The following is a 17464-nucleotide window of genomic DNA, read 5'->3' as shown; positions in this document are numbered from 1 at the left end:
AGATCCAAACTGTCAAGATTAAGTAGTCATAAATATGTACAAATGCCCCAGATTCTTGACAATCTCCATCCTCTATATCATCTACGAGATAACACGATACCGTGCCATACCTCCCAACTTAGTACTGTACTGCTAGTGAAATCGATTAGTCTCATCATGGGTTTGGGGGTTCTTCCCGATCGTCGCCTCGCAGATGTCCCTGGGACATCCTTTCTCAGTGAAAAGGGTTTACCTGGCAGCTTTGAAGAGGCCACTACCACCACAGGCAATCATGCTAATCTCAAGCATGACCCTACTGGCAAGATTGTTCTCGTTCCTCAACCGTCCGATGATCCCAATGACCCCCTCAACTGGCCAGCATGGAGGAAACACATGTTTACTGTTTCCATAATCATCGGTTGCGGTTCTGTAGGAGCTGTGGGACCCCTTCTATGTCCAGCAATGGTGCCTCTTGCTGGAGAATTCGATGTACCTCTCCAGAGATTCACTTTGGGCTTCACCGGCTCCCTTCTCATATCCTTGGCGTTTGGAAACCTCTTTTGTAACTCGTTGGCCATGGTGGTCGGCAAGAGGCCAGTCTACCTCTTCACCACAGTGGGCTTGCTGGTCACAACTATCTGGAGCGCAGTGGCCAAAGACTTCATCTCCCTCGCCGTCTCCCGTAGTATCCAAGGACTCTGCATGTCTCCTATGGAGGCCTTGGTTCCTGCGTCAATTTCTGATGTCTGGTTTGTTCATCAAAGGGGTCTTCAGAACGCTATCTTCAATCTTGGTGTTCTCGGCGGTATAAACCTTGCCTCGCCAATTTGTATGTCTAGATTGTCCTCACTGGTACGGTGTCATTTCTAATTCTCTGCTGTCAGCTGGTACCATCATCAACGCATACGGCTACAAGACCTGCCTCTGGTCCATGGCTGGTGCTTTTGGCGTTCAGCTCTTACTCACTTTTTTCTTCATGCCCGAGACAACCTATAAACGCGATAATGACTCAGCTACCCTAGGCGACACTCTCACGAAGAAACACTCGGCAGCTGATGATAAAAAGGAATTTGTATCAGAGGTTGAAAACACTGTTTCAGCCCGTGATAGTATGACTATTCCGGGAAAGCATGCATATATATACACACTACGACCCTGGAGCGGATACTGGGATTCTTCCGGATTTACTTATAGTATCTACGCACCATTTAAGATGCTCGGGTCTCCTGTGGTCGTTTGGGGATGCTTCCAGTTCACCATCTGCATTAACTGGTTAGTTCTGTTGGCCAATACTCAATCTCAAATATTCAGTGCACCTCCATACAATTTTTCGGTTGCCCAGGTGGGGTTAACAAATCTTTCATCCTTTGTTGGAACTTTTATTGCAACGGCGCTGGCTGGTGTGATGGTAGATGGGCTAGCTAAGTTCATGGCGGGCAGAAATCAGGGAGTTTATGGTAAGTACATGTTATCTGCTTGTAGTAGAGGTTATAGACTGATTTCTGTATTGCAGAACCGGAGTTTCGTCTTCCAATTCTTGCCCTCCTGGCAACACTCAGTGCCAGTGGTTTCTTCGGCTGGGGTCAAAGTCTTGCCAATGCTGAACCATGGCCCATCCCTGTCATTCTCTGCTTGGGATTAATCAACCTTGGCATCCAATTAGGAGTTGTGGGTGTTGTGTCTTATGTGGTTGACTCCCATCGCCACGAGGCTGTAGAATCATTCGCCATGATGAGCTTTGCCAAGAATATCTTCGGCTTCGGAATGACCTTCTATATGAACGATTGGATCGCACTTCAAGGTGTGAGGGATGCATTTTTTGTCGTCGGTGGTATTACAATTGCAGTCAGTATGGCTACAGTTCCCATGTATATCTTTGGAAAGAGGGCGCGCAGTTTTGCGTTTCGCAATGGTGTCCTTGCATGAAGTCTAACTTTATTATCTACATAATGCCAATAGACATTTCATCAATACCTCAAGAAAATGCCTGTTTGGCCTCTAAGTCGACCACTACCTGTCCATGGTAGAAGCCCTCCCGTTCAATATCCCTCAGCTCCTGATTGGGAGATTGGTAACAGTCTTCATACAGGATCCAGAGAACCGAGCGAGGTAGGTAGGACCCCTGCGATCGGTTCCGGTGATTGAGATTGCGCCGTCGATTATATTGCCCTTAATGCCTACAGCTACCTACCTATCCACTTCTCAGGCGAGAGTTACAAGGAGTTGTCTGGCCAAGATCTCCCTACTAGTGGATCTATCACAAAGACATTTGAAGATTCTGGTCGGCTTGTGTTCAGGAACTCAGGTTTGCCAAACGGTCAGGCCGGTTTCTGTCAGACCCCTGATGGTATAGTCTATGTGACCTTTACCAATGGACCTGTCGGGTGTATACCTGTCGAACTGGTTGTATACGACGGTAATATCTTTATTTCCACATTACTTACACATGCTAATTGGATTACAGTTACACGATGTCAAGATGGCCAACTCGTTGGCGAAGATGATGTGACTGCGACAGCCTCTGAGACTATCTCTCAAGACACAACCACGCCTGGACAGCCTGATTCTGAGGTCACTTCTGGCATAGAGGATGCTACTACAGTCGAGATCACCTCATCCAACTCTAAAGATTCTACATCCCAACCTGGATCGATTGGTTCATCCTCCCAAACGTCTGATATTGATGCATCTGATATAGTCTTGTCGGAGACTACTGGGCCATCTGGATCGTCGATCTCAGCTACCATGTCTATCTCGCAGTCAGAAATCTCAGCTACCGATACTGTCGATCCGTCAAGCGAATTAGGTCCCACTTCTTCTTCAAGCACCACAGATTGGCCGGATGATACAACCTCTGTAGCCTTAGATACCACAGATTTTGATACCATGACTGCTGGTACCGCGACTACAGATACTACTACAATGAGCTCAGGCGCCCCCAATCCTGGCTGTGCCAATACCAACAACCCATACACAGCTTCTAACGGTGTAACCTTCACACTCGCTTGCAATACCATCGTCAGCTCTATTCTACTTGAACAACTTGAGTCGACCAACTTCATTTCGTGCGTGCAGGCTTGCTCGGAAAATGAAGCATGCGTGGCGGCAGAACTCTTCAGACCGACTTCCACGTGTTTATTGTTCTCATATGTCTATGAAGGATCGGCAGAGGATAACGACACTCGCGATGTTGCATTCAAGAATCCTGTCATCGCTGACACGACTACCGCAACCACAGATGCTTCCGCCACTAACTCAAACGCCCCCAAACCTGAATGCACCAGTACCGACAACCCGTATACAGTTTCCAATGGTGTTACTTTCACTCTCTATTGTGATACCACGACGAACGGCTTTGCGCCTGTTCGATTCTTTACCGCCGAGAACTTCATTTTATGCATGCAGGCATGCTCTGAGATTGAAACATGTGTGGGGGTTGAATTCAATAGACTCAACTCCGCTTGTGTAACAGTTTCCCAAATTATTGGTGGAACGTCTCAGGCTGTCGGATCTTCCGACGTTGCACTCAAGGATCCTATCGTCGGCGACACTACTACCACGACTGCAAGTACAATGACTGCAGATGCCACCACCGCAGATGCCACCACCGCAGATGTCCCTATTCTCGAAACCACTACCACAGATGCTCTTGTTGCAGATACTACCACCTCAGCTGCACCTACAGAGACCTCTAGTGCTTCAACCTGCAAAGATCTTGACAACCCTTTGACAGACGGCGGTGACATTTTCCAGATCTTTTGTGGTGCCTATGTTAGCTCTGCCTCGATCGAACAATTCGAAATAGCCAGCTTCCTTGGCTGTATACAGGCTTGCGGTCAAGATGGGACCTGTAGCGGGGTTGTATATGGAAAAGAAAGTAGAATATGTATTCTGTGGGAGTTTACCACTAGCGACTTCGCGTACGACACTCCTTATGACATCGCAGTCAGGCAAGATATTTAAGATATCTATTGGGAAGGAGGCTAGTGTTAGATATGGATTTCGAAGTATTGGGCTGTTGCGACTTGACTGTGCAAACGGACAGTTAGACACATCCGAGCGAAAGATTTCATTAGATCAGCATGCGCAAGTTCATTTTTCATTGCGACTTCCATAGTCCGTAGACTTAACTCTATTGAATGACGCACATTTGTGAAATACATAATAACTCCATATGTAACTGTCTCATCACGCAATAGAGGTACAAACAAGGGATTGTGATCAGTCAATTTACTAAATACTACGTTGTGTCGAGTTTCAGACTACATCTAACTATCATGAAGAACACATAACGCCATTGGTAACTAAGAAAGAGCTAAACTCTTTCTTGCTGTCAAAAGCCTCACAGCCACCTCCATCCTAATGTGCAAAGACAAAGTCATCGAGTCCAGCTGCCCTGGTATAAGGCTTGGCGCAGGATATACTGAGCCTTGTCAGTGGTCTAGTTGCACATCCGGATAGGCACAAGGCTCTCTGGCCGTGACTGACAGACAGTAAATTGGGAGCTTACAAATGACCTCGGAACGATCCTCAAGTCGTATGATCTAATTTACGATAGACAACGGGGTCTGATGGCGAGCGACGCTTTGGTATTCTTCCACTCTGGTGTTGGAGATAGTTCCTGGAAATCCTTCAACTTCAAGCAACCACCCCAGTCCTCTGCTCACAAAAGCTCCAGCATTAGTAGATCTATAAAGCTCAAGCATATCCATGCCGTACAGCGACCCAACACACAGAACAATCATACCCACAATCCATTAACTACCACGCCGAATACTTTTAAGATATGTGGTCTTACAACTTCCACCCAGGCTTTGTGATGGGAGCTTTGATGCTCCTGAATATACGCAATGTTCATGCTGTGCGTGCCATATGTCACGACCACTGGCATCATGCATTACACCAACAGCAGCACAACTACTTCACATCCAGGCCCAACAGATACCCACACAGTCATCGAGTTAATGGACATTGAGCCTAACATGCCCCATGATCCAGATCTCCAATGCCAGTTCTGGTGGGACAACGATGGCTCGGTGTCATGCAAGGAAATGCCCAAAGCTTTCAAAATCAGTCTGGAAGACTGGCTTCGATGGGTAAGTATTATTCCATGAAATATTTCTCGTAACTCCGTTGTCAATTTTCTATGCAGAACCCATCTTGGACCAAAGATTGTGGTAACTATATCACTGGCCGATCCTATTGTATCGAAGGTCCAGAAGGTCCTCAACCAACAACCACCACTCCGCCACCTCTAACTACCACCAACCCAACCGGCGTCGTAATACCTTCTCCCGTCCAGTCTAGAATAGTTAAAAACTGCAACAAGTTCCACAAGGCTGAGAAGGGCCAGACATGTGACAACATCGCCAACAAGCTTGGTATCTCGGAAGATGATATCAAGAAATGGAACCCCGAAGTTAGATCCGACTGCACAGGCATTTGGGCTCATATCTATGTATGCATTGGCGTTATTGGTGAGAGCGCTCCCACTCCCTCATCAACAACTACAACTACTGGAAATGGAGTCTCAACCCCTTTGCCTACTCAGACCGGAATGGTCAACAACTGTAGTCACTTCTACAAAGTGTAGAAGGGAAATACATGCAAGTACATTACATAATACCATTCCATACCCCTCGAAGATATCTTAAAGTGGAATCCAGCTGTTGGGTCAGACTGTACAGACATATGGGCCGGCACATGGCTTTGCTGGCAGACGATCGGTTACGTCCGCCCAAAGCCAACCACCACAAAGAATACATCGCCCACGAGCCCTGAAACAGGCGTTGTAACTCGCTCGCCTACTCAGCCCGGAATGATCGATAACTGTGAAAAGTTCCATTTTGTCGAAAAGGGTCAGACTTGCGCCTGGATCGCTGCCAAGTACGGTATCGCGCCTACCAGATTAGGAGAGTGGCACACATCAATCACCAACGGCTGTGACGGACTCTGGGCAAACGCCGATGTCTGTGTCCGTCCTCAAGGGTATAAACCCTCAACGCAGCTTCAGTGTTTCAACGACGGTTGGGCATGGGGTGACAATTATCAGGCTGCTTGGGATTCCTTAAAGCAGTGGTGTGATGGGAAGGATAATAGTGATGGTAGCTACGGCTATCGGCCTGGTTAGGTAAAGTATGGCTGCTTTAATACCCCGATTGGTTCTCACACAATCCGCTGGATGGGCCGCAACGAATTTGGCAGCGGTACTTCGCTTGAGCCGTCTACATGCGAGGGAATGTTGCATTATCTTCTTCAGAGCTGCCCTAAAGGGTGTGAATCTTGGTTTGAGGGCTGGTACATCGAGTAAGTTTCACCTATAGCACACGTTCGGTTGTATGTTTAAAGCTGATATCTTAACTACAGAGGCTCTGTACCTCAAGGCCGATGCTAAGTCGAGGGCCCGTCAAGTCACAGATGTGTTTTCTATAGTCTTGAATCACTTTCACAGCTGCCAGAAGCTCAGGGTTGACGGTTGGGAAGTAATCGAGGCTATGGCCCTTGGATAATCACTTGTGCCACATAATATCGCGAATATGAACAAGGGATAATAGACGATTGAATTGGTATCTTGTAAATGAAACAGGAAAAGCAGTCCGCGAATATGCAACAATCATCACTAACGATCTGTACCTGCAAATTTCACACTCTTTCTTCTCTCCCTCTCCCCCGTAGCGACAACTCTACCAGGACTCGAACTCAAAATTCCGCCACTGGTCTTGTTGTTCAATGCATCTCTCGCCATACCGACTGCTCTACTCTGGGGTATATCATTTCCATCACTCTTGACAGAACGATCTGTTCCTGGACGAGGGCTTGAGCGGCGACTGCTACTAGGTGCCCGATCATCCCTAGCACGAGTCTTTTCCACCGTCGCGCGACCAATTTCATCAGCACGAGCGGTTGTTGTTTCGCTACGGTAGCGACCTGGTAGACAGGCGTGACCGCATCCATCCATAGGACAGCATCCATCGCTGAAGGTGGCTGAATTGCTGGAGTCGGGTGCATCGATTGATGCGTGCCATGCTTGGAGACAAGAAGCGTGGCCGCCGTGAGCACAAGTGGGACAGTACCACCACTCAGAAAGGAAACAGCCCGACGATGCCATTGCCGTGGAAACTTCAATAGGAGTGAAGTCTGCTTGCGTTGGATCTCGGTGACCACAAACAGCACAAGGTGCCATTATAGAGCGACAGCGCTCGCATGTCCAAATCCCTTCTGGTCCATTCTTCGGGTCAAGCTCCCTGGGCTTTCTACACGTAGAGCAGAAGAAACTGACCTTTCCATTCTGCTGTGCTGGCGTAAAAATGGCAGTGTAGTTCTCGCCCCATTGCTCAAGACCTTCCGGCCATCCTTGGACACAGAGGTTGCGTAAAAGTGACGCCTCGATAAAGAGACCCATTGACATCAAACGTGAATGGTGCTGTCGCAACACACCGCTCGCCTGGTGATAGTCGATGACATATTCCGGCACTAGAGGCTTGAGTAGAAGGATGATTGCTGACGCATTGAGGGCAGAAGTACAAGATTCGTAATGTAAGGCTTCTACAATAGAGTTGTAAGGATCGAGAGGCGATACTATAGGTGAGTCGCCTGAAGTGACGGTCGGGAATGGCCATAGAGGATCATCTTCCCAGGGGAAGAAGTCTGTTTCTACGATGTGAGGTCGAACGTCCTTGCGAACAGGTAATAGGTCCTTGAGAGGGCTAGCAGATCGGCCAGGATGACTTGCTGTAACCAGCACTTGTGGTTGTGGGGATTCCACCTTGGTAGGAAGTGATTGAAGCTCAGGCTTTTTGGGGGAGATGTCTTCAGACTCTATAGGCTCCGAGGTCTGCGAAGGATATGAGTCGTCGGTGCCCATGGTGGTCTGCGATATTAGAAAGACCTCATCCGGGGAATCAGTCGTTAGCTCCTTGCTGCGCGTTTTAGGCGAATATGTAGGTGTGTCTTGTGAAGGATGAACCTCTTCGCCCCGTATGTGACTTGGATATTCCTTATCCATATCTGAAGCATGTCTCGCAAGACTAGACTTCCATTGACCACTGCTCTTAGAAGCTGATGGCGGTTGCTTGGTCGCATCAGAAGTAGAAAACATCTGAGCAAAACTTTCGTCCGAATCATGACGTGTGACTTTCGGGGCTTGGGGGCTCGCGGACCCCAACGATAGAGGCTCTTTCTTCTTAGGTGGAACGTCGACAGCCTTGAGTAAGACTTCTTCAGCACCATAAAAGTCGTATCCTTCAGTGCTAGATTCTTGTGAGCTTTGGGGTTCAGGGCTGACATCGGAGACGGGGTCCGGATGCCGTCGGGGGGTGTCTTCGAACCTGTCGTTTATGCCAGGCCCAAGACTCAGTTCATCAGGTTCCGAGACAGCTGCCAGCTTTTTTCCAACTTGGTTATCTGCGGCATCAGCCGGTCGCGCAAGTGGAGTCGCTACGTTGGATGTACTCTCAAAGCCCAACGCTAGGAGAGATCGAGTGCTAAGATTTCGGCCACCGAGGCCTGCCTTTGGGGGAGCCCGTCGGGGCGTCTCGTCGCCGGGTGTTCGACTGCCATTGTAAAAGTCAACGGGCTTTAACAATCCACTTCCTTTTTTCTCTTCTACTCTAACCCTGTGGAAGCGTCCAAGGCGTGTGTCAAGATGGTATTGAGCACGACGATCGAGTAGTATTCCAATCGTGTAAGCCAGGATACGCCATGTCTGTGCCAATCGAAACAGGGAAACGCTCTCGGCTGCACGGGCATAGTGTTCCATTATAATTCCAACTCTCTTGTTTAGCGGTTTCCCATCTTGAAATGGCAGCTCATGCTGAAGCGTCTCAAGGTACAATCCTGAGAGGTACTGGTACATCTGCGTTGTTGTCACAGCAGGTAAACGACCGAACGCCATCGTTTGCTGACTCTTGAAGAGCCCTGTAACATTGATGGCTTGGTCGAGCGCAAGGAACGGCTTGTTATCATCAGCAAGACTGGAACTAGAAGGTGGTGTCGTGCTGAAGTTTGATCTTCCTGCTTTCCTCCGACTAAGTCGTCGTCTCGGGCCGAGAAAGCTGCCCACAACATCCTCCTCAGAATCGCTACGACTAATGCTCAACATCGGGGCGTTTGGGCTTGAGCCATAAGGCCCACGCGGTACTATTTCGGCATGGTGTGTGATTGTGGGTCGAGGTCGATGACTTGAGTGAGATCGTTCGTCAAGAAACATCATCACATCACCTTTGGGTGAGAATGCTACAGATGAAGTGGATTGGCGATCGATGACTTTGGGCGCGTATGCGACGTCGCTTTGCGTAAATAGCCCGTCTTGTCCAACGGTCCAAAGCATGTCCTGATCTTGCCATAATAGGGCTGCTGGTGACATGTCGAATCGCTCGATCTCTTTATACGGCATGGTTGGTCGAGCTAGATCCCAAACATGTACTGCTGAAGTTCCATAACGGCGCGAGCTGCTGTCATCATATGAAACTGCTATTTGTGCGACTCGTTTGTTCTGCGCTGTCGCTGACCATAATCCTGGCCTCCACGCGATAGTCCAGATCGGTGCAGGCGTTGTGACAGACCACCTTGGCTTTTGCCGTTTGTCAGCTGTACTACTAAGGTCCCAGACATGAAGCTTTGTATCTCGACCAGCACTGATAAGATGATTACCATCAGGGTGCCATGCGATAGATGCGCAAGCCTTTTCATGCGCGTTTATCCTCAGCAGTGGCCTGGCTGGTTGCCGCACATCCCACTTGAGCACTACTCCGCCCTCAGTGCAGCAGGCCATTTCATGCCCAACCTTGGGAGACCATTTGACTTGTCGAACTGAATCAATGCATTTCAGCGGTGCGAAGCGCTGACGAAACGTGATGCCACCACGGCCTTGAATGGGCGAGGAGGTATCGAAGACGCGTGCCATGCCATCCTGACTTCCTGAAAGCAACCAACTCTTGAGATGCGGATTGACATCCAGTGTGTTGACCTGCCGCGAATCCTCCTGCATTTGTATATATTCCAATGGCTCCCCCGCACCTGTTCCGACTCGAGCGACATCGTATGAGAAGATCTTCCCGTTTGCGCAAGCTGTGAATATTGTCGAGGTACCATGCCACTTGACATCACGTATACTAAGCTGATCAGCGGCTTGGTTTCCCTTAATACCAGTAGGTTGAGCAGTTATGACAGCCCTCAGATCCACCCCTTCGCGAAAGTTGAAGTTGAAGTTTGTAGGATCGTCGAGTATCACTGTTTTGAGGATGTGACCGCTACCGAGGACAGCAGCTCTTCGATCGAGGGATACATCGAGGGCTAGTATCGGGACTCCTGCTTTGTATACGGCGTCTTGGGATTTCGGCGGTCGGAACGAGGCGGCAATGGTAGAGGCGGGTGCGCTCGTGATAGAGAGATTGGTGGTATCGCCTGCGGGGGTCTCGGTTGAAGCTTTGCCCAGGAGCTTGCGCATTATCCTAGATTCGCGGTTATACATGATTGCGGGTGTCTAGAGGCGCTCGAGACGCCATTGGGAGTGGCTCAATGGACCGTCAATGGCATATTCAATGGGTTGTCGTGCATGCGATGTCGGTCGCCCTGATATCGATATGATTTGGTGTTTGGGAAGCCGAGTCCGAGTTGAGCTCATGTGGGTCCAATGCCAGGATAATCACGTGGCCACCTTGGCAACCAACCGTCCCTCTATCATCACTACCCTACACAGGCAGACAGGCAGCTGTCGTCTCCACCTGAATCTGCATGACTCAAGAAACTCGGATCCCGAAGCCACTACATCTCCGAACGCCATCGGCTGGCTACCTCCCAGCAAGCCTGGACAAGGGACGTCAACATTCCTTGTCCAGTTACTTGGTTGCATATTTGTCCCAACCTCAACACCATATGACAAGTCGGTCTGTCACTTGCTTAGCATACCTTGGCGTCCGTTAACGACCCCTGACATACCCACCGTATTCCTTCAACGACGGTTCGACCTATTCGGATAGTCTTGCGCTACACCAAGTTTCCGCACGAAGGATTCGAAAGAAACCAGGGTTGTTCCTGTTTTATGCCAACATACGATGCCACGCAACAGTGATCGGAATTGAAACCTGATCCAAATGACGAGCATAGCCTCAAGCTGCCTTTCTCAATTCACATTTCCTTTCACTTCTTTTTTAGCTTTGTGGCACCCAAGATTTAGCAGTTGGGTGACTTAATTGCCAATATTCAGCACTTACCCTATACAAATTCGTGTTGTCACCGAATAACTACCGACATTTCTGTTACAGGGCAAGGCAGACAGGGCTAGCCTTAAATGTCGCATTGATACTACGCTAGAGCTAGAGCCACAATTTGGCTGTTGAGCATGTGCAATGGGTAACAAGGCTGAACACTCGGGACAATGAACGACAGTCAACGAAAACGATATGTCGACGAGTCAAAGCTATTTCCCAAAGACGAAAGATCAATTCTGTGATAATTCTTCGAATCACCCCCTGCCCAGAACACCAAGCTTTACTCGAGGTGTCACATTAACGACTGCGCGATTACCCGCTCTTAATTTCGCAGGGGTGCCTGGCAGCATGAGGTCCAAAATGCACCTTGATTTGCGGATTTCGAATGGTCAGCTTACAGATCAGAGCCTGCAATGCCTTTTTTGAAACCAGGCTCATTACTCTTAGTGAACCTAATGTTGCAGCGATCGTCGTTATAAAAGCGCAGAGCTGTGCCCCCAATGGCTACCTGGCTCTGGCTGGTGGTCCCTGTCCGCCCTCTTTCTTCATTTCTCAGCATCCTTTCAATCTCGCGTTTGTTTTTTTGACGATCTTTAATCGAGTTTCGAGTCGCGGATCAGGCTACGATGAGTCAACATCAACATCTTCCGGATAGTGATGGTCTCCAGGTGGACACACATGCTGAGCAAGCTGCCAAAGCTCCTGAGGTAGCAGGATATAACCAAAATGGTCAATATTACGTCCCCGCCGGATATGAAGCTCCAGCTCCGCAGGGACAGAGACCACCCTTTGGTCTAGGACTGTGGGCATTTGCTGGATTGGTCGCTCTTTTGACTGCCATCATCGTCGGTGCTGGTGTAGGCGGAGGACTGGGCGCAGCTTTGGCGAACAAATCGTATGTCGTGCACCAGACCATCAACGACAATTATTAACCCAAAGATACAGTAGTGATTGTTCAGCGGATACTTTAGCAGATTCCGAATCTGCATCTGCTCCCTCCGCAACGGCAGAACCCACCTCTTGCCCGACATTCGACAACAGCACATCCGATAACGACACAGCCCCCTATGTCCCTAAGTCGCCCTCTAAAGTGGTGAGCCTGGAGTTGGAATGTCCTGAAAAGATGAACGATGAGACAATATACAAGGCCAACAATGGTTACGAGTTCAAATGGTGGTGCGGTGTGAACGTGCCACAGGGTGAAAGAGCGAAAGAAGGAGGTGTTGTCTTTGATTACCTTGCTCTCTTTGCTTATACTATCGACGACTGCATGGAAGCTTGCGGCAACATGAACCAAAAGGACGACGAAAACGACACCGGATTGAGATGTAGGAGTATTATCTTCTCACGACTCATGCAATCTGCGGCAGAGGGCACACAAAATGGAAACTGTTGGCTTAAGAACGGGTCAAAATCCGAGTACGTTTTTCTTTCATGTTCGCTTATGATGTTATACTGACTTATTGATAGGGGTGGTAACTGGGGTTTCAAGGACAACAGCCTTGCATACGCGGAGCTGGACGACTAAAGGTACAATCATGAGGTTCAATGTTAGCGAGGGAGTAATCAGGGGTTTGTCACTTGGGATGAAGTGCTCTAATAATTAAATGAAATCCATAATGCATTAGTCAAGATAGATAGCTCTCAAAAAAGTATATAAATCCTCCTTGTATATGGAATGAGACACGCAATCCTCCATCACTGTAAACCTTTTTCATTCATTCTTCGTCTTCACCGCCTGCCCATCCATCATACCATCAACATAACATCGCCATTTCAAGCATCTTGAGGGGCCAGCCCGAGCAAGTTCCCGTGGCCCTTTTTGCGATTGATGTCGGAGGTTCATATCAGCCTTCGGTTCCAAACTACCTCTTGGACGCGGCGGAAAACCTCAAAATAGGCTGCATTGTCCTTCTCGTATATCAGTGTGTGGGTGTTGCTTTCTGGTCGCGCTCGTAATTATGCAGTCAGACTTGCCTTAGTGTGTATACTGGCTGAGCTGAAACGAGCTGAACTTGGTGGGAGAAGAGACAACAAGGCTGCGGTGGCTGGCCGTGATCTACAATTACGAAGCTCTGTGTGACTTTGCGTGCAGACCTTTTGGAAGCCTGTAATATATGTACTTAGCCAAGGCTTGTGTAGGTAAGCTTAACTTAAAACATTCCCACCTTATTACTGAATGACTGGGGATTTACCTCAAAAGACTATAGGGGGTTGACTGCAAACGTCCTATGCCACACACATATATGGGAAAGCCTATTCTTGTCCTTGAGTAGGTTTCCAAACGGTCATTACATATTAATTAATAGAATTTCTGGTATTGTAAGGCCAAGTAATTCGATATCGTTGCGACAACAAGGGTGCGATACTGTCCTAGGGGTCCTCCGGCTTGCTATGGTATCTGGCACCCGGCCAAGATCTGCCGTTCCCATCTGATTTCCAGCTTATAAACTACGCAAAAAGTACAAATCCGTTAAGAGGCTTTTCAATAAGTCCCTACAACTTTGCCAAGCCCAGCCATTCCAATATTGAGGCCCCCACCATAGAAGGAAGTTTACAACAACACAGTCATATATGCATAACTAATTCAAGGTTGGGTATTGGTCGGATTGGTCACAAGAGTGCACTTTCGGGACCACGATGTTAAATGTGGGAGGACAGAAACAGGTCATGTGCGATGTCTTTCTGATAAATGCTGTCACACAACATAGCTTTTGATGAATCCAATCTCAGGATGTATGGTCATGACTACTATAATGCAGTTGTTGCCTTCTGAATTACGTAGGCATCGGGATGGGAATGGCCGCATATTGTCTGGCAGTGCCAAGGAAAGGAGATGAACCGCAACTATCCGAGCTTTATTTCGTAATTTGAGGCTATGGTGTGCTTCATAGCCTGTAGAATATTAGTATTCACTTGGTTCGAAAGACCCCCACGCCTAGAGTCGAACAGGAGAGCTGAAAAGCTGGGATACATAACCGGTTTCCGCAACCCGCACCAGTGTAGATCTTGGGCGGCCGAAGCTTGGTATGTTCTCTCTTTCTACGACATCGTAACGTATTGGATCGTAATTGTTCTTGTAAAATGGGCTTTGTATTGGCAAGTACTCCTCTTCGCTTCGCTCTGACAACAAAGAACGTCTGACATACCGATCGGCCACCCAAGAAGACTATTATCCTTTAAAGAGTCTTCGGAACCTACTACTTATGTTTTCTGGCTTTATCAGAGGGCCATTGAAACTCGACCTCAACTCTCATGACAAGCTGCAGATTGAGATGTTGCAAATGTTAGCTGAGGGTATTCACCTACACGAGATGCCATGCTTCTCAGTTATCGAAGGTCTCAGAGCGGACATTCCAGATTCATGCAAACCACACTTCCAGGCATTGGCCGAGTTGCTTAGCCTTCCATAGTGGAGACGAATTTGGATTATTCAAGAAATGGCCTTGCCGAAAACCATCAAATTTGTTTACTCCTCAAAGGAGTTATCCTACGGTGTTCTTCGATCGGCTGTTGAAAACTTAAACCGTCATGCAGGGGCATGCTGCAAGGATGTTAGGACCTCCCTACGTGCTAAGGTACTTGGAGATTATAGCTTAAATATCTGTAGTGCCAGCGATACGAGCCTCACCCAGAGCCAAGCAGAGAAAGAATGGCAGATCTGTAAGGTTTTTAATATCTCGGTTTATATTATTAATAACTATAACTAAAATGCATATATCTTTAATTACTAATAGAATTTTATCTCTATCTATAAAAAATAGTTATTATATTAGATATTTAATACTATCGATACAATTTGCAAGTTCCCTAGAAATTTATCTAGTTGTCAGACTCGTCATCCTTACCTTGAGAGGAGTTGTGTTACTGAGTTCACCATACTCTTCAAGTGGCAAGTCTATTAATAAACTGTGGCTTGATTCTAAACCAATTCCCGGACAATAAAAAACGTAAGGCACTTTGTTCGACTCAGATAGGTTGACAGAAACTTAGTCATAGCGGTTATGTAATGATGAGCCACTGGAGAATGTAAACATCTCGTTGCCTCTTTGAGCGACAATCTGACATGGACATATGAATACCAAATCGCAGGAGTCTTCTGACGAATTGAACAGCCCTTACACGCAGAAAATCCCACCTGCCATGCCTCGCTGCACGTTTTGCCGCGCTTTTACTATCAGCCAGGATCATTACTACCTGGAATTCCACCCAAACCTCGCGTCGCTCAAAAGGAGCGCCGACGATGGCTGCGATTTCTGTCATCTTTGCTGGACAGACTTCCGACGAGAGTGGACCGATTCTCAGATCGAATCTGTCCTTGGAGGTGAAGTTCCAGAAGGCGTGACCGAATTTGAACCAGGTATCTGGATTTACATCCATTTCACGGACAACGGTCCTACTTCAAGACAGCCGCGAATCATTGTGTCATGCGGGAGATATAACCCCATCACTTCTGTGAGGGAAAGTAGTCATGGCCTCGACTACATCAACCTAGCCGTCTATGGGTAGGATCTGTCCCATACTAAGGAGTTCTGTTGGGAGGTTTGCTGAATGGCTGTGTAGGAAGGAAGGAACTTCAGCATGTTTGCGAACACCTGGACGAATCTGCACAAGCGAAAACGAGCCCGACTCCTATATAACCTTGATCCGGGGTTTTCTCGGGAGATGTACGAAGTCTCATCGAGCCTGCCGTTTTGAAGGGACGTACGAGATGCCAACAAGGGTCATCGATGTGGGTAACCAAGGACAGCGTCCGCGACTCGTCATCACCAGCCCCAGCATGAAGCAGAACTACCTTGCCTTGTCTTACTGTTGGGGACCTGCTACAGACACCTTTACTCTCAACCGCGACACGATGGATGGAATGTTGAAGGGTGTCGATGAATCTCGGCTCGTGGCCGCACATCGCGATACTATAGCCTTATCTCGACAACTCGGCATCCAATATATCTGGATTGATGCTTTGTGTATCATTCAGGGCGACAAGGATGATTGGGAGTATGAATCAATGCTCATGGCTAGGGTCTATGGCAACGCGACCCTTACCCTCACGGCAGGGAGGTCAGACGACGCTCGCAATTCCTTCATCGCTAATCGATACAAACAGCATGCACCCTGTTGCGAGTTTCCCCAGGGGGATGGCGAACTTGGAACTGTTCTTGTTGGCTCGCTCAGGTCTGGGCATAATGGAATCACTGAAACTCGTGGATGGTGTTGTCAGGAGAAGAGGCTAAGCCGTAGGATTGTCTTTTTCGGCAAGGAGCAACTTATCTTCATGTGTCGAAGTTCTGGCTACTCAGAGGATTACAACTACCAACAAGACAAGATCATGTCTCTCCACGGCATTTTAAACGGGGCTCATGCTAATTCACAGCTGAAAAAAGACAGGTTGCTTACGTTCTGGGATACAGTCTTGGTGGACTTTTCTAAACGTCAGTTATCGAACCCTCATGATATTTTCGCTGCCCTTGCCTCCATTGCTGCGCCCATCTCCGAAGCTCTAGAGTCAAGATACCTTGCAGGTCTCTGGGAGTGCGACCTCGTTCGTTGTTTATTGTGGAGGCCTGGTTATAGGGTCACCAACGCCTTCGGGCCAGCAACTAGACCTTTACCCACCAGGTTTGCTCCCTCTCCGGTCATCAGGGCTCCTTCTTGGTCTTGGGCTTCCATCCAAGGCGGCATTATGCCTCTGCAACTGCGGCAATTCCGGAGGAAGGAAACGAGACGTCAGAGTGGAGAGTCATTTGTAAGGCCAAAACAACAAAAGCCCGTCTTCTGGACAGTAGATACCCACTGTGGAGCTGATAAACTACACATGCCATCTTGCGAGTTGCAGCTTTTGGGACAGATCCAAGAAGCTATCGTCCTCTCGAAAACGCCGTCCAGCGATTTCATCGCTTCCCTACTCAAACAGTCTAAGAGGCCAACGAGCAATATGCGACGACCAGTTCTTCTCGGACGCAAGGAGTCCAATCAAGGAATCCCGAGTAAAGATATGTCGCTTTTTGTAGCGCTGGGGATGTTCGATTTTGATAATGAGAGTACTGAAAAGGTCTGGTGTTTGCAGCTTACACTTGAAGAGGGGTTGATGCTTTGCCAAAGGGACTATGGGACGTTCAAGCGTTTAGGACTATTTCAGCTATATCAGATGGATTGGTTCGACAACGTGGAGGAGACTGAAGTTAAACTAGTATAAAGAGATAAGTACGGGGTATGAATTGCTATGCTATTGGGCCCAAAGACATACTTCTCTCACAGGAATTCCGAAACAAAGC

The 17464-nt window shown here is 48.1% G+C and overlaps 6 protein-coding genes across 6 annotated transcripts; 5 read left to right on the top strand and 1 right to left on the bottom strand.

Annotated features, from left to right (window-relative positions):
• Window positions 1-156: 156 nt before the first annotated feature.
• On the top strand, window positions 157-1905 carry EDB82DRAFT_547569 (major facilitator superfamily domain-containing protein; the record flags this gene model as incomplete). The annotated part of the gene is made up of 3 exons (XM_025729061.2): window positions 157-808; window positions 864-1436; window positions 1493-1905. The coding sequence occupies 3 exons, from the start codon at window positions 157-159 to the stop codon at window positions 1903-1905; spliced, it is 1638 nt and encodes a 545-aa protein (XP_025583366.2).
• A 52-nt stretch (window positions 1906-1957) lies between these two features.
• Window positions 1958-4098, top strand: EDB82DRAFT_539824 (uncharacterized protein). The gene is made up of 3 exons (XM_065609318.1): window positions 1958-2092; window positions 2186-2395; window positions 2444-4098. The coding sequence occupies exons 1-3, from the start codon at window positions 1963-1965 to the stop codon at window positions 3940-3942; spliced, it is 1839 nt and encodes a 612-aa protein (XP_065464283.1). The 5' UTR covers window positions 1958-1962; the 3' UTR covers window positions 3943-4098.
• Window positions 4099-4860: 762 nt separating this feature from the next.
• Window positions 4861-6109, top strand: EDB82DRAFT_560119 (uncharacterized protein; the record flags this gene model as incomplete). Its single annotated transcript, XM_065609725.1, has 4 exons — window positions 4861-5075; window positions 5132-5566; window positions 5636-5953; window positions 5987-6109. The coding sequence occupies exons 1-4, from the start codon at window positions 4872-4874 to the stop codon at window positions 6107-6109; spliced, it is 1080 nt and encodes a 359-aa protein (XP_065464282.1). The 5' UTR covers window positions 4861-4871.
• A 166-nt stretch (window positions 6110-6275) lies between these two features.
• EDB82DRAFT_510333 (uncharacterized protein) lies at window positions 6276-10571 on the bottom strand. The gene has a single exon (XM_025729057.2). It carries the CDS (start codon window positions 10448-10450, stop codon window positions 6599-6601), a length of 3852 nt encoding a protein of 1283 aa, XP_025583362.2. The 5' UTR covers window positions 10451-10571; the 3' UTR covers window positions 6276-6598.
• Window positions 10572-11715: 1144 nt separating this feature from the next.
• On the top strand, window positions 11716-12857 carry EDB82DRAFT_280143 (uncharacterized protein). Its single transcript, XM_025729056.2, has 3 exons — window positions 11716-12084; window positions 12135-12608; window positions 12660-12857. The coding sequence occupies exons 1-3, from the start codon at window positions 11816-11818 to the stop codon at window positions 12715-12717; spliced, it is 801 nt and encodes a 266-aa protein (XP_025583361.2). The 5' UTR covers window positions 11716-11815; the 3' UTR covers window positions 12718-12857.
• Window positions 12858-15332: 2475 nt separating this feature from the next.
• On the top strand, window positions 15333-17385 carry EDB82DRAFT_528243 (heterokaryon incompatibility protein-domain-containing protein; the record flags this gene model as incomplete). The annotated part of the gene is made up of 2 exons (XM_025729054.2): window positions 15333-15694; window positions 15753-17385. 2 exons carry the CDS (start codon window positions 15333-15335, stop codon window positions 17383-17385), a joined length of 1995 nt encoding a protein of 664 aa, XP_025583360.2.
• Window positions 17386-17464: the final 79 nt, after the last annotated feature.

This window comes from Fusarium venenatum (genome assembly GCF_020744135.1).
Source record: "Fusarium venenatum strain MPI-CAGE-CH-0201 chromosome Unknown EDB82scaffold_3, whole genome shotgun sequence".
Classification (NCBI taxonomy): Eukaryota; Fungi; Ascomycota; class Sordariomycetes; order Hypocreales; family Nectriaceae; genus Fusarium; species Fusarium venenatum.
This window is presented reverse-complemented; position numbering and strand designations above follow the sequence as displayed.